The sequence below is a fragment of the Akebia trifoliata genome, chromosome 6 (assembly GCF_017979445.1).
Source record: "Akebia trifoliata isolate Shusen 1 chromosome 6, ASM1797944v1, whole genome shotgun sequence".
Lineage (NCBI taxonomy): Eukaryota > Viridiplantae > Streptophyta > Magnoliopsida > Ranunculales > Lardizabalaceae > Akebia > Akebia trifoliata.
Window position 1 is genome coordinate 2,750,020 of NC_141380.1, and position 17,027 is coordinate 2,767,046.

General features: G+C 35.0%; 2 protein-coding genes and 1 long non-coding RNA gene across 14 annotated transcripts; all 3 read right to left on the reverse strand.

Annotated features, from left to right (window-relative positions):
- Window positions 1-1,163: 1,163 nt before the first annotated feature.
- Window positions 1,164-4,031, reverse strand: LOC147399589 (uncharacterized). The gene is made up of 4 exons (XM_086445005.1): window positions 3,366-4,031; window positions 2,688-2,866; window positions 1,547-1,907; window positions 1,164-1,425 (listed from the first exon to the last, which is right to left on the reverse strand). Exons 1-4 carry the CDS (start codon window positions 3,948-3,950, stop codon window positions 1,345-1,347), a joined length of 1,206 nt encoding a protein of 401 aa, XP_086301131.1. The 5' UTR covers window positions 3,951-4,031; the 3' UTR covers window positions 1,164-1,344.
- A 1,122-nt stretch (window positions 4,032-5,153) lies between these two features.
- LOC147399590 (uncharacterized) lies at window positions 5,154-9,545 on the reverse strand. Of its 8 annotated transcripts, none has more exons than XR_015179090.1 (3): window positions 9,141-9,531; window positions 6,170-6,330; window positions 5,154-5,575 (listed from the first exon to the last, which is right to left on the reverse strand). It is a non-coding gene; the product is annotated as an uncharacterized LOC147399590 (long non-coding RNA). The 8 variants fall into 8 exon arrangements; XR_015179096.1 differs by lacking the exon at window positions 5,154-5,575 and adding an exon at window positions 6,498-6,613 and having other exon boundaries at window positions 5,691-6,335; window positions 9,141-9,545; XR_015179097.1 differs by lacking the exon at window positions 5,154-5,575 and having other exon boundaries at window positions 5,587-6,335; window positions 9,141-9,545.
- A 1,229-nt stretch (window positions 9,546-10,774) lies between these two features.
- Window positions 10,775-16,243, reverse strand: LOC147399591 (WD-40 repeat-containing protein MSI4-like). Of its 5 annotated transcripts, none has more exons than XM_086445012.1 (9): window positions 15,598-16,243; window positions 14,413-14,549; window positions 13,866-13,882; window positions 13,702-13,764; window positions 13,524-13,598; window positions 13,019-13,243; window positions 12,314-12,395; window positions 11,350-11,424; window positions 10,775-11,172 (listed from the first exon to the last, which is right to left on the reverse strand). In XM_086445012.1, the coding sequence occupies exons 5-9, from the start codon at window positions 13,541-13,543 to the stop codon at window positions 11,029-11,031; spliced, it is 546 nt and encodes a 181-aa protein (XP_086301138.1). In that variant the 5' UTR covers window positions 13,544-13,598; window positions 13,702-13,764; window positions 13,866-13,882; window positions 14,413-14,549; window positions 15,598-16,243; the 3' UTR covers window positions 10,775-11,028. The 5 variants fall into 5 exon arrangements, with proteins under 5 accessions (XP_086301138.1, XP_086301135.1, XP_086301134.1 ...); XM_086445009.1 differs by having other exon boundaries at window positions 10,775-11,168; window positions 11,351-11,424; window positions 12,314-12,377; window positions 15,598-16,241; XM_086445008.1 differs by having other exon boundaries at window positions 10,775-11,168; window positions 11,351-11,424; window positions 15,598-16,239.
- Window positions 16,244-17,027: the final 784 nt, after the last annotated feature.

The following is a 17,027-nucleotide window of genomic DNA, read 5'->3' on the forward strand; positions in this document are numbered from 1 at the left end:
AAAATTTCATTAACGAGAAGAAATACATAAAGGAGGCTGAGGTAGCCCCCATACAAGAGAGAAGAAAAAGCTAAAAAAGAAAAACCAAAACAAACGAGACAACAAAAAAGTAGGCATCACAAAGAGAGTCCCCATGTGAACACAAAATCCTCAAAGACCACCCCCACGAAATCTTTACTCAACTTTGACCAAAGGTAAAGCAAAACCTAAATCTCTAAACAAACAGCTTGAGTTGTTGACATATAATATAGTTGACAACACTCATTCCAAATCAAAACAGCAATCTGGCAACTCACAATTAACAAATGGAGTTCTAGAGGAATAAATAGTCTTGGGATATGCCTGAGTTGCTCAAAATTTGAATGTGACAGAACCCAAGGTACAATTAGATCATCAATGGACCAATCTATTACATTTACAGCACCAAGTGGATCCTTAATTTCCATTAGCAGTCTTATACTCAATCCGATGCCCACCATCATAGCTGTAGGGGGTCAAGCCCAAGATGCATGGGCAAGCAACCAACCTCACGACCAAGCCCAAGAATCAAAGGGCAAGCAACCAACAACACCAGTATCCTAAATTGATTGGCCAGCTTGAGTATGTCCACATAGTGTATATACATCTCTAAAGTTGTGGAGCTTTACCAGCCCAACAATATAACTAAAACTAGTAGAACAAGTGCAGCAGACATACTCAATGATTAGCATTATGAGTTTTCTTAACTTTTTTGGTGCAAACTATTTGTAGAGTTCAAAGGCTTTTTCTTTGAAGATTTTCTATTCGGTGGTATTTAGTATGTACATGCTCGAGCGCTATCTGTAGTGCTGTTGTGATGGTCTTAAGTTAAGCATGTGAAACATCCTAGATGAATTTTAACACAGTTTGCATCCTCCACCCCTACATTCCACACATACATCTTGTGTCGTATATTATCATCTCATAAACAATAGATTGACTGTATAATATATATTGCCCATTACTTGAGAAATATTTCCTTGTGTCTAGTAGTGGTGCATGGACTCATCGAGACCTTAGAACCTAAACAAATGGAGCAAGGGCACACCGTTTGATTAACTTTTTTGTTTTCTGATGTCTGTTTATTAATTTTTAGAAGCTTTATTTATATCTTATATGGTTCATGTGGTGCCGACCAAACAGTATGTAGAAAACAGTTCATATGCAAATGCTCATCTTTTAGGATTTTGTTTCTTTTGCTTTTATAAATGTCAGATATAAGGATACTTTAGTCTCAGCAAAAACCAGTTGAGAAAGACAAAGAATTGCAATTTACTAGAATGATGAAAATACCAATTTACATTTCTCTGGCCAAACCAGTTTTCATCACGTCGTCTCTGCAACAACTTGATTGACATCTAAGTCCACCAAGCTTTCTTTCCCAAACAACATAAATCCCACAGTTGCCTACAAAAAGACAATATTTCACATATTACTTTTATCTTCTATAAACAAGAATTACAAACAAATATGGGAGCAAATTTTTCTCAAACTACCCTTTAGAGCATAGCATTAGTGTGTCACATACCAATCCAGTCTTACGATCCAGCTTTTTAAGGCTCCCTGTGAACTCCATAAAAGGCCCGGATACAACTCGAACACTAGAACCTGGGACAAGCTTATTATCCTCTCCTGTTAATGGGTTAATCACTAGAGTCTCTGAGCCCTTTTTTGTCTTTCTTTTTGGTTTAGGACCTGTGACAGAAGCTGTCACGTCTCCAGAATCTGTTTCAGAGTTAAAATTTAGTGCTTGATTGTTGAAGATGGCTTGTCCTCGTTGCTCTTCTTCGAATGCTTGGTCAGTTTTTTCTTGTTCTTCTTTTGCCTGTCGGAAGATTGCTTCCATGTCATCAGCAGAAACGAGCTTGGGCCTGTTGATTTGCCGTTTTCTGGGAAGGCATAAAAGACAAGTTCATGTTCCGAATCCACTTGAGAAAGTTTATGAGAAATGGGGATGATTAAGAGACTTTTGGAATTATTTACATCTACGTAATAAGGACGTGGACATGTATATAAGTGTCCACCATGGGTATGAGGTGGTTGACACGACACCTTTGATAAACTTAAAATGTCGACATGTCCATACACATGACTAAAAATTTGCTATTTCAGCTATATTTAATTCAGTCATTTAAATATCAATAAAGAAAATAAATATATATAAAGTAAAATAACACTTTTTATAACATAATAAATTAGAGTATAGAGGATGCATATTGACACACCCTTTGATTAATCTTTTTTTTAAAGCAATAAATATAGGGCAACACTAACTTGCGTGTTAGGATGTGTTACAGTGTTGATACATGTCCAACATGACAAAAATCCTAAAAGTATTGTGTCGTTACATAGGTTACAAGCAAATTTAGGATGCATCAACATAACCATGAAACTACCACTTTTATTGAGTCCACACAATTGACCAAATCTCACTAAACTCCAAATATCAATCTTAACTTCATACTTGAATGATTAGTTGAGTCGAGATGACTAGATTCATGTGACTTGATCAGGCCCTATAAGAGATCTTTAGGATTTTTAGAAAGATAAATCCCTGAATTAAAGTTCACTATTTTGCTCAAGAACCAGAATTCTTAAAAAATAAACATTTTGATGCACCATGGGTAAGTAGTTCTAACAACAAGAGGTGTTTAACTTAGAGTTCTTACGTATTTCCTACTTTGGATCCGATAAATCCTCCGACCCCATCATATTCTCTTATGAAGTCATGTATCTCCTTGTTCAACACACATCTTAAAAAGATACACCCAGGAAAGAGGGGTTTTGGTTTGATGGAGATTGAACCATTCTTCAACTTACTTCTCACTTGGACGGCTGGAGCATAAACCTTAAAAAAAAAAAACCAATAAGAGCTGTAATAAGAAACTTCAACAACCTATATAAGAGACATTCAAAAAATTAATCTTCAACAACAGTTTTTAGATCATCAAGCAGAAATGAACTCTTATGGGCAACTATTTCAGATCACATTCTCAATAATTAACTGTTTTTAGACCAATCAACATAAACAAATAGAATTTCCATACAACTGATGCTAACCATGGTTAGTGTCAAACTAAAACATAAAAAATTCAAACTTTTTTATCCTAATTACTTTAAAGATATAAATCTGACAAGAATCTAAACGATTTCTGATATAAGGAACGAAATCATGAAAGAGGGGTGTGAGTGCAGGTAACTAATCCCTCAAACCCATATAAAATCCCATATAATTCTCAACAACCCATAGATTAAGAATAAGGAATTACAGTTTCCAAGTTAATATCTAGCTGTGTAAAAGCCATATACCGAAATTGCAAGTTCAAGGTAAAACATAACAAGATTACCATAAATTCGATGTTATAAAAGTTTCTGGAGAGGGATCTAGCGAGGCGTTCTGCCGTATACTGGCCAGTAACCCGTGATACACGAACGACCCACCATTGGGGACCCAAGAGAGCGAGGTTGTCAAGGTTGGTGTCCATCGAAGTATCGAATTCGACCACCAAAACTCTATCTCCTTTTTTCTTCAATCCAGGAGAAAGCCCAAATGAGTGCCCATCAAACAATTCTGAAGGAAACCCACTTGGAAGAAACACGAAAGCTAAGCCATCCCCATTTTCAGGAGAAATCGAAAACGAGAAGTATGTCGAAAAGGAGAGTGCTTTTCTAGGGTTTCCTTCAACAAATTTTACCGGATTTCTGTACATAAGTCTCCCAGCACTAGAAATCGAAGGACGAGTGATCTTAACAGAAGAACCACCATCAACGATCTGGGCATCTCCAAAAAGAGTGATCTTGGAATCGAAATTGGAGATTTTATCGAATCTTTCGAGCGTAAAAGAGGAGATTGGTTTCGCAGATATGGTTACGAAGTAGAAAACAAGGAAAGCTAAGGAGAAAGAGTACCTCGATTTGGAAAGGATCGCCATTCTCAAACAGTGATGGAGATCAATCTGATTTCTCTCTTTCCTCGACCGCTGAAATTAGGTTTTTTTTTTACGCTGTGTTTGGATTGAGGGAAGGGGAGGGAAGAGAAACTCATTAAGGGAAGGGAAGGGAAGGGAAGGGAAGGGAAGGTTCTCTTCACCCTGTTTGGATTGAAAGAGAAGAGAAAAGAAAAAGTCAACTTTCTTTTGTTTGGTTAGGATTCATAAGAGAAGAGAAGAGAAATTATTATTGTTAAATGACTATTATACCCTTCATAGTAAAAAACAAAATTCTACTTATACAATGATACAAACCCTCATACCATATTTCCTGCAAAAATTCCCTATTATCAAACTTAAGAAATACAAGACTGTATATCATGAGAGCTTACATTCCACCAATGTTTTTAAAATCAAATTGATTCCCTGATTCAATTTGGTTGGATAGATATATGTTTTTATTAAAAAAAACTAAAAATACTTGTTCATCTCATTGACTCAAAATCCAAGTCATTTAGCACACTAAAATAAGCAAATTTGAGATTAAAGACATGGTCCTAGACATTTAAACCTACAAGGATGGACCTTTTCAAGCTTCTTACAATTTCTCTCAAAATGTTGAAGTAAGCTATCAACTTCCCAACAGTTACTAGCACACATCATCTGTAACCCAAATTCAAGCAGATTATATAATTATTACGATTTATTAAGCCATTTATTTTCGATCAATTACTAGTGAGAGTGGATAACATTGATTAGAAAGACTCGTTTTTTTATTATTAATATCGTAAAGTTATAATGTTTTTCTAGACTATTTTGATCTAGATTAATTGTTCTTGATCGATTGGCACTAATAGGGGATATTCCATACTAAATATTTACAAAGTCTCAAAAAAAATTTCTTCCTTCCCCATATAAAACATAGTAGTAGAGCTTAGTTAAGAACCTTGAGAAGTTGAAGACAAGATCAACTGTCAATAAAAGCTTGAAGGGCCAGATGGTTGGGAGTTTGATCTTTGAATTAATTTGCTTAACCTTTCCAAGCCACATGTTTGACTCAACTCCTTATCCTTAGTTGTTTGTTAACAAATGAGGTCAGGTTGTTGAGTGTGACATGGTTCATTGTTGACTCCTCATGCATTACTACTTGGTGGCATTTTTTAAAGGTTATTATAGCCATTTATTTTGATAAAAGGATAGCCATATATAGTAGTCAAATTACATAAACGATGTTATGTTTCGGGTCACAATATGGTTTCCATACATAGATGTTAGGCAGCCATCTTCAAGTTCTCTTAGGACTGTTTGGACCAACTCATGATGAACATCACAATTAAACCAGTATAATGATTTGCTTTTCTTCGTCAAGGAGCCAAAAAAAAAAAAAAATGTACATTATCACAATTATTGGTCTCTACCCAACAGATCCCTCAAGCTTCAAACTCATGAGCTCGTTCACTTCAGAACTGAACTCGGCAGGAAGCTTGTTGAAGACATCTTCGCAGAAACCAGAAATAAGGGCTGCCTTCTCGTGATCAATGCCCCTTTGCTGAAAGTAGAATAGCTGATCTTCACTAATTTTTAAGGTGCTAGCTTCATGTTCGACACGGGCTGAAGTGTTTCTTCACCTGTTGAGCAGATTAAGATTAAATTTACACAAAAGAAAAAAAAATTCCTGCTTGGCAACATTAAGTTTCGTAAAATCTCCATGCAGGATATTAAAAATGATGAATACATAGTTATGTAAATTCCACAGACGCAAACCCTATCATAGCCTACCACCAGTGCTCAAAACATGGCACGTACATCACAGGTCCAACAACCAACTTAATCAGAAGATACAAGCCAACCAAATCAATGAGCCATTCTAGCATGGTATAGAGAACTCCATCCATAAACCAAATTATAATCACCCAATCAGGCTGAATTTGACCTAGAAGTATCAACCAGATTAGACCACACCCATCTTCACGGCACTATAAACGGCATAGCTGGACTGGAATGGAGTTCCAAAGCAACTGCCATCCACTTTTATATTCACCTTTCTTTGTAGATATACATGGTGATGACCTCCTTGGTTATGATGTGACTACTAGCCACTTTTATACACTCACAAGATAATAAAAATGAGTGTAGAATAGGAAAATTGAATTCCAGACAACTAAACCACCCTTTACCATTCAAAAACCCTCAATTTAAGCGGAAAAAAAAAAACATTCAACCTGAAAACCGCATTCCCCTTTTCGAAATTGAACATGCCACCGTTGCCATTACCACATAAAGATGTTTCACCGGATCTGTAGAAGTGAGTAAATTTGCAGGGGAAGGACAGACCCAACTGGTTGTCAAGAGCAAAGGGCCATTGCCGCTTCATGCCAACCATCTATACTACATTCTAACAAAATTCATCATTAGAAACAACCCCATTTCGCCATTTTAATTAGGAGAATAAGTTCAATTAGATTGTAACAAAGTTGTTAATGAAAATAAACCAACTTCATTGTCATAGATTGTTTTTAAGTCATGAAATAAGATACGAAGAAATGATACCACATGCCTTCTCCTCTAACCAAAGAGGAGTTGGATAGTTGCTATAACAGCTTTGGTTTGAAGGGGGCTCCATCATGTCTTTAAACAATTGAACATGCTCACATTGTGAAGGAAACCTGCCTTCAGAAAAATGAAAATTTAACATGTAAAGGAAATTGAAAATAAATTGCAAATCCATACCCCCAAGAGACTAGCATTTAAGATACTTTACATGTTCCTCCTTACCCTCTTTTGTTATGTCAGTTCCCCCAAAAACAAAAGTGAGCTAAATCAAGTGTTAATTATATAACGAGATTTTGTACAAACCCAAATCCTGATCTCAAATGCACCACGATAAAAGAAGGATAAAGCACTCGAACCAACTGTTGTATGAAAAAATACCACATTTCTCCAATCATACAAACCCCACATTCAAGCATCACCAACCCATCACCCATGGACGCAAGTGAGAAAATAAAAAATTTCTCCTTAGCTCCCTATTCTCTTCCACCGGTTCAAGGAACGAGCATTGTTTCCGAATCGCCCATACGTCCACACAGTCACGGTTGTACCAAAAATATTCAGCCAAACACTCCCAATGTGCTAGTGACATTGAATAAAAAAAAAAACAACAGATAAGATGGCTATGCATAAGCAAAAACCATATGATTCCTCATTGATTGGTCTTGATCTCAGGTTTTTCAAGTGACAATCTCGCTAAAAATTAGCGAGCCTGTGAGATAGCCACTTGAAACCTTTGAGATTGTCACTTTCATCCTGCGAGTTAGTCACTTGAAAAACCTAATAACAACGTAAATGAAAATTGTGGAAGTTCAAGCATATTTTTCAAAGGTAAGCTGGAATTGATACTCAAGACATCAGAGTTGCATTGCAAAGAAAACCAATAATAACACACGCGCATGCAATGAAGGATATTTGAAGTTTTAGTAAATGAGCCTTGCAAGTTCAAGAACCAAATTTAGAAAATTAAAAAAGAAAAAAAGATATAAAAAAAAAAAGCTTAATAAAAGAGTGAAGAGAAGTGCAAAAACCACTGAAGTAACTACTCAATTTTAGAAAGTAATAGAAAGAACATTAGTACAAAGCTACTAAACACACCACCAGACTAATCCTGAATTTCTTTCAAAATCTCCATCTCCTCAAGCAGAGTAGATGCCCCATTCACCAATCCAACCCCTGTTTTTCTCCTTTCTTCAACAGAACAAGTCATTTTTTTTTCCTCTCTATATCAAAGTACAAGAACCCACCTTCACTTCAACCAATTCTTTCGTTTTTGAGCTCAATACCTACTAAACACACCACCAACCTCCCAAAAATCTCATCTTTCTTTTAAAAAAAAAAATAACAAAACTTTGCTAAACCCACCTCACAAAATCCAATCTTTCTTTAAAAAGATATTGACTTTATGTTGGTGTGGGGTACAAACTCACTATAAATGGAAACTAGCACATCTCGCCACCAATTGTTCTAAAACTAGCAACAGCTCCACAATACACATCTTTCATAACATCAACATATGGGACTCTATGTTTTTCCATGTCAGTAAATTCATGTGCAAATGTGTCTCTATTTTCGAAACTTTACCATTAATTGTCCAAGTAAGAAAATAGCACCGATAGTCAACCTCCTTGCATTGACCCCACGATAATTGGTGAAATTTTACATATCACGCTTGTTATTGTAAAAAAAAAAGGCACCCATACCATAATACTCCATTTCTCTAAAATTTTCTTTGTATCTAAAAATATTGTTAAACAACCTAAGAAACCAACAAAATACAATTTCTCCAATGTAATTCCAAGTATCTATAGGGATACAATCTGATCAGAAAGCCTTTTATATTTTAACCGGAGCCAAAGTCCCTTTCACTTTTATAACACAATCTTACAATAGCTTATATATCTTATGTAAGATAAGCATTTCCTTCAACTTCTAAGCTCACTAAGTGATCTTCATTTTGCAATGTATGAAAATAATCCCTTCATCTTTCCTTAATTTTCCTTACTAAAATAGAAAATTTTGGTTTTCATTCTCAATGCATCAATATCTCCAGTTTTCTTCTTTTATGTTGCAAGTTTGTGAATATCTTTATCACCTTCCTTGTACATAAACAGTATGAAACATCATAAATTATGTGTTTACCTAATTTATTTGCTTCTTCTTTAACAGATTTATATATTTTTTTTCCTCAAAACTTTCGTGTCTCTTATTTACCAACAAGTATCAACATGGTTTTAAATCTTTTGTGTGTGTGTGAGAGAGATTAAAACACATTAAAACAGCCCCTGACATTAAAACACATTAAACCTACAATGCATTCAAACAGCCCCTGACATTAAAACACATTAAACCTGTAGAATTCGTAATCAGATCAGCAAAACTCCAAATCCTGAGAACAAATAATAGAGATTCATACTCGAAAATATATAAAAGCAGATCAAATAAAAATAAAATGTGGAACAAATCAACCAAGAAGCACGAATCTAAAACCCCAAAATTATTGTGCAGATACATTAAGAAAAAAAACTAAAAAATCAAAGTTCCAATATTAATCTGATATCTGCAATTATAACGTAAATTTACATATAATAAACAAGAGAAGAAGTTTGTGATCTTGGAGAAAACCTAGATTTGAAGATTTACCTTTCTCGATCGTTTGAGGTGAGCAGAGTAAGCTTTTACAAACTCGTGTGGAGAGACATAGGATGTCGCCTTCGTTCCTTCTCTCGAGGGTTTCTCCTTCGCAAGCATCTCTATGGTTTCTGAAATTTAATTATTAGATTTAGTTGGGGTGTAACTAGTAATAGTTGGCCTGCCAATAATATGTTTCTTTGGAAATTTTAAAAAAGAATGAGGGCAAATTTGGAAAGAAAATTTTATTCCCTTCCCTTCCCTCCGCGTCTCTCCATTTTTGGGGGGAACAAAATTCTGCGTTTTTTCCCTTCTCTTCCCTCCATTTTTCTTCTCTTCCCTCCTCACTTAACAATCCAAACAGGGGAAAAGAAGAGAAAACAGCATATTTTCTCTTCTCTTCCCTCAATCCAAACACAGCGTTAGGGTTCGTTGAACTTCACCTACGCTGTGTTTGGATTGAGGGAAGGGGAGGGAAGAGAAACTCATTAAGGGAAGGGAAGGGAAGGGAAAGGAAGGTTCTCTTCACCCTGTTTGGATTGAAAGAGAAGAGAAAAGAAAAAATCAACTTTCTCCTGTTTGGTTAGGATTTATAAGAGAAGAGAAGAGAAATTATTATTGTCAAATGACTATTATACCCTTCTTAGTAAAAAAATAAAATTCTACTTATACAATTCTTCTTATACAATGATACAAACCTTTTCCCTATTATCAAACTTAAGAAATACAAGACTGTATATCATGAGAGCTTACATTTCCACCAATGTTTTAAAAATCAAATTGATTCCCAGGTTCAATTTGGTTGGACAGATGTATGTTTATATTAAAAAAACCCAATGTTTTAAAAATTAAATTGATTCCCTGGTTCAATTTGGTTGGACAAATGTTTGTTTTTATTAAAAAAACTAAAAATACTTGTTCATCTCATTGACTCAAAATCCAAGTCATTTGGCACACTAAAATATGCAAATTTGAGATTAAAGACATGGTCCTAGACATTTAAGCCTACAATGATGGACCTTTTCAAGCTTCTTACAATTTTTAGCTCTCTCAAAATGTTGAAGTAAGCTATCAACTTCCCAACAGTTACTAGCACACATCATCTGTAACCCAAATTCAAGCAGATTATATAATTATAACGATTTATTAAGCCATTTATTTTCGATCAATTACTAGTGAGAGTGGATAACATTGATTAGAAAGGCTCATTTTTTTATTATTAATATCGTAAAGTTATAATGTTTTTCTAGACTATTTTGATCTAGATTAATTGTTCTTGATCGACTAGCGCTAATAGGGGATATTCCATACTAAATATTTATAAAGTCTCAAAAAAAATTTCTTCCTACCCCATATAAAACATAGTAATTGAGCTTAGTTAAGAACCTTGAGAAACTGAAGACAAGATCTACTGTCAATAAAAGCTTGAAGGGCCAGATGGTTCGGAGTTTGATCTTTGAATTAATTTGCTTAACCTTTCCAAGCCACATGTTTGACTCAAACCCTTATCCTTAGTTGTTTGTTAACAAATGAGGTCAGGTTGTTGGGTGTGGCATGGTTCATTGTTGACTCCTCATGTGTTACTACTTGGTGGCATTTTTTAAGGTTATTATAGCCATTTATTTTGATAAAAGGATAGCCATATATAGTAGTCAAATTACATAAAGGATGTTATGTTTCGGGTCGCAATATGGTTTCCATACATAGATGTTAGGCAGCCATCTTCAAGTTCTCCTAGGACTGTTTGGACAAACTCATGATGAACATCACAATTAAACCAGTATGATCAGTGGAGGATTTGCTTTTCTTTGTCAAGGAGCCAAAAAAAAAAAAATGTACATTATCACAATTATTGGTCTCTACCCAACAGATCCCTCAAGCTTCAAACTCATGAGCTCGTTCACTTCATAACTGAACTCGGCAGGAAGCTTGTTGAAGACATCTTTGCAGAAACCAGAAATAAGGGCTTTGACTGCCTTCTCGTGATCAATGCCCCTTTGCTGAAAGTAGAATAGCTGATCTTCACTAATTTTTGAGGTGCTAGCTTCATGAAGAATAGAAAATAACCCAAAATGTTGTATAAGCTTCTACATCTATTAAAATTAGGCATATAACTAGGTCAGGAAACAATAGTATTATACATTTATCTACTTCTAATTGCAAATTCTAGCTGATAACAACATGTTTGCAACAAGAAGAAAACATTGATAGAACTCCCATACCCAGTTAGAATAAGATTTACATCATGAGGGTTCCAATCAACACAGTGAAGATCAGCATTATGAGCTTTCTCGACCTGCCCACCCAAGATAAATAACACTCAAAGAACATCAGAATCAAAAGAGGCATTGTCTAATAGACAATTGTGCATATCAGGAAAGAGAAACTTTTATTGAACGTAACCAAGGTTAACTACATGAAAAAATACAAGAGAAAAATTGGGGGGGGGGGGGGAGAAAGAAAAAAAGGGGTAACAACTTAAGGATTTAAATAATGTCTGAGATACTAGTCTGATGTTATCATTGTCATAGTCAATCCTTATCAGCGCTGCAGCAAAAGAACTTTCATGGCACAACAAAAACATCGTTCAAATTAAGACAACATATACGATTCAAAATAAAGACCTGCACTATAAACACTTACTTCCTAAACAAGAGAATGATCACAACTCTGTAACTTAACATGGATATGGTGCCAGACACCAACATAAGAAACTGATATTCCAATACACCAGCACGGTTTGTTCCATGTCTATGAGAGATTTTTAAATAAGTAATTTCATATAGTATACAACTTAATGGAAAATTGTATATACATAAGCTGAAAATAAGATACAAAAGGATTTAAAAAAAAAAAAAACAAAAAACAAAATATAGAGGATAAATTACAATGTGACTAAACTGTTTTTGAGACATAAACACACTTTCTTTTTTTTTGAATACATGAACACGCTGGTGTTAACACTGACAAGTGACAAATTTCAGAAAAAAGGGTATCCATCCACAGCAATGCGGAAATCAATAGTAACGGTTTGGGTGATTGACACCTCATGATATAATTAATGTTCGCAAATTTATATTTTACAGTATGGTACGTGTACTTATGACCATATTTACTAGGATGAGTGTTAAGCAGGAAAGGAAGTCAAGTAGCTTTTGGGATGAAGGGAAAAAAAGGCACATAACCTTGATCATTGGATTAGAGCCAGTTCGAGCATCCCATAGAATAAGGCAAGAACCATCTCCTACGCTGCAAAACTCTTGTGCACTTCAGAACAATAATAATAGAAAAGGCAAGTGTTAGCCAGTGAATGAGTATTATACCAGATACAAGCTTTCAAATTCTTGCTGCCAAAAATTTGAAAGGAAGAAAAAGAAAGCTGCTATGGCACCCCAACTTTTACTTATTACATCCCAATTTCTTAAGTTATTTATCACACCCCAATTAAAGATTAAGACACACTATTCAAACATACAAAGGATTGGCTCAAGTTATTATCTCAACATTATAACACTCATTCAAATAATTTCAGTAGTTTCTTACAACTAGGATTAGGCCTATATAAAATCCAAAACCTAAAAATACAAATCTAACAAAAAAAAAAATGAGAGCTTCTAATGGCACCCCAACTTTTACTTATTCTCAACCATTCATTTTTTTAATTGGGGTACAATAAGTAAAAGTTGGGGTGCCAACAACAGCTCTCAAGAAAAACTAGGAAATTTGAGATGGATTCTTCTTTCTCCTCCACAAATTTCTTTCCAAGAAATGTGAACTACTACATAAATGAAATGTTCAAATAGATGACCGATCATAAGAAGCAGAGGACAACCATGAAAATTAGTAAGGGTCCTATGCTCAAAATGTTCGACTACGATCATGACAGTTACCTTGAAGGATATAACTGCACATCTTCAACAGTATCCTCATGCCCATGGTAGACACCACGAGGTCCAACAGAAGAGCTATCTGCAGCTTTATCACCACCAACCTTTGATGTTTGTTTACTCCCAGAACTTGGGGATTTGGTGGACTCTGGATCTGTGGTTGAAGTGGAGATATGATCCTGTATACTCCACAAAGCAACTGACTTGTCTTTCCTTGGCATAAGAGCACTGTCAATCAAAATAACGTCCGAGGAAAAAAGCAAATATCAAATGCTAAGGCAGGAAGAAAGACTATCAATTTTGCCAAAATCAGCAACATGCACCGGTTAATTATCAAAGCCTTAACATGATAATTTATTCAGGACAATCAAACCAATTGCCAAAATCATAATTTATAACCATGGTTATGCTAGTCATGTACAAAACAACTCTACAATATGATATCAACTGTAAGGAATTGTACAAAATGTATATAGATTGATAAAGATGTTGGGAGGTGGCATATCACTAGTTTTCAATTTTCTCCATGACAGGTTTCTAAGACATAATCCTGCATGAGTTGTGTGTTGGATTCATCAACCATCTGCAAAAGTACCAAGAATCCATACAATAGGAACAATGGTATAATTTAAAACTTACAAAAAGAAATAACAGAGAAACATAAGAAAAAGAAAGAATTTATAGACCTTAAAAGCTAGCTTCTTCAAGTTGTCCCACTCAAAATCATTTTTACAATAAGCTGATTGAACCTGGATTGAAATCACACAAATATGTAGATCATCTAAGACTTACTGTCATGGAAAAGATTAACAAACTAGTTTCTCGATTTATTCTAAATACGTGTTCTTACCTCTAAAATGCGCATGGCTATGATGTGAGGGACCAAGAAAGTAATCCCCATGGATTCAGCCGCAAGACAAAACACAAACACTTAGGAGTCATTCCTTCGATAATAACAATACAAATACTAACCGCGAATTGGAAATCAAAATAAAAAAACGATGTAAGTCTTTAACGGGATTCTTCAGGAAAAGCGGAAAAACTTTATTTCTTTCAGTGAGGATGTTAATGTGATTTCCATGTCAACTTGTCCTGGTTGATAAAAATAATGCTCAAAGTGCCCAATGATCCTTCTATAACACAACATACACAATTTATCAATCTCAAAGTGTATGTTAAAGAAGCACTAAATGAACAAAAATCGGAAAATCTGATAAAAGATCACTAAAATATACTTTTACTCCTAGTCATTAGTTCATATGTTTGTCTATAATAACATGTATACATGCAAGCAAAAACCCAGACCAAAACTGATAACATCTCATCTAAATTATGCAAGGAAACAGGAACCCATGACCATAATACAAGATTTCTTTACTTATTCTATCTCAACATACCTAGGCCTTTACACCTTGAAGACTCTTGCATCAAATCTGCACAAAAGTTGTCTCCGACGTTCAATGAGTTTCTACTGATTCTAGTTCTCTTGGTATAAATGACAAGTTGATTTTTAATCCTTGACAATTTGGAAGGACTGCAAACACACAAGTAAAGACAATCTTAAATATCAATGAACAAATTGAGTTGATATACATGAAATAGAAACTGAACTAGAAATCTAACAAGATGTTGAACATAAACCAAATTGTAGACAAACAAATATTTAACCGACGGTTCAAAACTAATAAACAAAGATCAAGGCAATCGAGTTATATCTAGAGGATCACTACACAAAATAGATATAGTTAACGTTTAACAATTATTGATCGGGCGCAATCCAATGGGCAAGATGACTTCAAAATCAAAAAACCATGTTTACTTAATAACTTTACAAAATTGTTAATACCTCTCTGCGCAATCTCTTTCAACTCGACCTCTCGCTACAACTCTCTCTCTCTCTCTTTCTCACTCTCATATTCTCCATCTCCCACATGCCGAGACATTTCGAAACTATATGAAACTTTAAACCATGGTACAGACTAAATCATTTAATGGTTTCAAAAGGCATGGCTTGGTAACTATGATCCAGATTCATCATTTTCTTTAGTAATCTTCTTTGAACTGTTTTGTCATCTAATAAAATTAGATAATATTTGCAGATTAGCTCAAATAAAATCCAAAAACCAAAATCCTCCAATCAAATAAAACTCAAAAACCTTCCATCTAAACTACTTGTGATACAACACATTCCTAACCAAAGTGGAAAATTTCAAATCGCAGAGTTATCTGACAGAACTCTCCTCTTATAAATTTCTCCAAACCAAGCAAAACCTAAATTCGGTAAAACTAGACTACATAAAACTCATAAAAATTCTCAATTTACACCGACAATCAAACTAAGTAAAACTAGCTTCTAATTAGAAAGAACAATAACCATTTAAATTCTCGAAGCAAAATTCAAGCCAAAAGAAAACTCAAACAAAATCCAAATTCGGATTGTCTCCTGAGTTTCTCAATAGATGTCTTCACCTTCCACATAATGCACATGATTTCCGATCCTCTAAACTAATAATTAACCTCTAATTCACAATAACTGTAAAATCGAAGAACTTCAAACAATTCTATTATTATAAGAAACAAACCTTTTCGCCTCTTTCAATATACTTCACGGCAAAAAGCTCTTTGGTCTGCTTATCTCGCATCAACCTCGCCACACCAAAATTACCTCTTGACGACCTTGAGATCGAAGATGATGACTTCCCATTGTTATTAAAAAAAACAGAGTGTGTGAAGATTTTTGAAAAAAGAAGAAGAAGAGAAAGGTGTGTGGGGTTGAAGAAGAGAGAGGTGTGACGTTGAAGAGGGTTTCTTGAAGAAAACCAGAAGAATGAGAGAGAGAGAGGTCGTCTCCTACTCGAGTTCGAGTTCGGCTCTTCGTTCTGTACACCTCTAGGTTTCTGAAATCAAGTTTAGTTGTTTTATTACTTGGGGTGTAAAGAGTAATAAAAGGCCTGTCAATATAAATAAGTTTTGGAAATTTAAAAAAAAATGAGGGCAAATTTGGAATAAAAAAGGTGCTCTCTTCCCTTCCCTCCTCGTCACTCCGATTTTGGGGGGAACAAAACTCGGCACTTTTTCCCTTCTCTTCCCTCCGTTTTTCTTCTCTTCCCTCCTTACTTAACAATCCAAACTGGAGAAAGGAAGAGAAAATAACATATTTTCTCTTCCCTTCCCTCCCTTTCCCTCAATCCAAACACAATGCTAGGGTTTGTAATAAAGAGAGAGAGAATTAAATTCCATTTACTCATCTCTGCAATTCTCTCTCTTCGATGAGCTTTTACTAGTGGCTGCTGACAAATCGAATAAAACTTTTTTTTTTCTTTGGTCGGAAATCAATTACATGTGGATTTGATAACCTGAAAACCAAGTCAACAGGTCTCCTTCTTGACTTTATTATCTTTGTTTATCAAAAAGTTTCACCGATTCTTTAAGTAGTCTTATTGCTCTTCAACATATCTCACAATCTCATTTGTTTATCGAAGGCTTTATTTGTTAATCTAAGGGAATCTCCCTCTTTATTGCGCGGAGTGCGTAGTGCGGCCAGATACTGGTGCCCCCCAATGCGGTTACTTTAGGTCAGTGGTTTTTTCGGTAAATCACTTTCAGAATTAAAGAAGACAAATACTACCGTAGCGTGGGCCGGATTTACTAAAATGCGCGTGCTTTCGATTCTTCGTTTGGATTGGATGGATAAGATCGTAGTTGTATTTAACTTTTAGTTGTCGAGTTTACTCCCACAACTATTGCCACATCAACTTTTACTAATGCCACACCAACTATGTGCAATTCTTTGATGATTTACCTAGGAATTTGTGTTGCATTAGTAAAAATTGGCGTGGCAATAGCAGCTCTCTAAAATTTGCAACCCATTGTGTGTATATGCTTTGAATAAATATGAGAGCTTCTACTGCTACACCAACTTTTACTAAGAGAACCTCAAGACGTCGGGCAAAATTATTTGGTGATTTCATATGAAATGGGTGTGCTCTTAGCAAAATGAATTTTCCTTAAA

Coding starts and splice junctions, on each gene's coding strand:
- LOC147399589 (XM_086445005.1), bottom strand. CDS start 3,950: ATGGCGATCCTTTCCAAATCGAGGTACTCTTTCTCCTTAGCTTTCCTT. Junction 2,867..3,365: donor TTTATAACATCGAATTTATG/GTAATCTTGTTA, acceptor TTTTTTTTTAAG/GTTTATGCTCCAGCCGTCCA. Junction 1,426..1,546: donor TGGATCGTAAGACTGGATTG/GTATGTGACACA, acceptor GTCTTTTTGTAG/GCAACTGTGGGATTTATGTT.
- LOC147399591 (XM_086445008.1), bottom strand. CDS start 13,543: ATGGAGAAAATTGAAAACTA. Junction 13,244..13,523: donor ATGGAGAAAATTGAAAACTA/GTGATATGCCAC, acceptor TTTGATTGACAG/TGCTCTTATGCCAAGGAAAG. Junction 11,169..11,350: donor GTAAATCTTATTCTAACTGG/GTATGGGAGTTC, acceptor TCATGAAGCTAG/CACCTCAAAAATTAGTGAAG.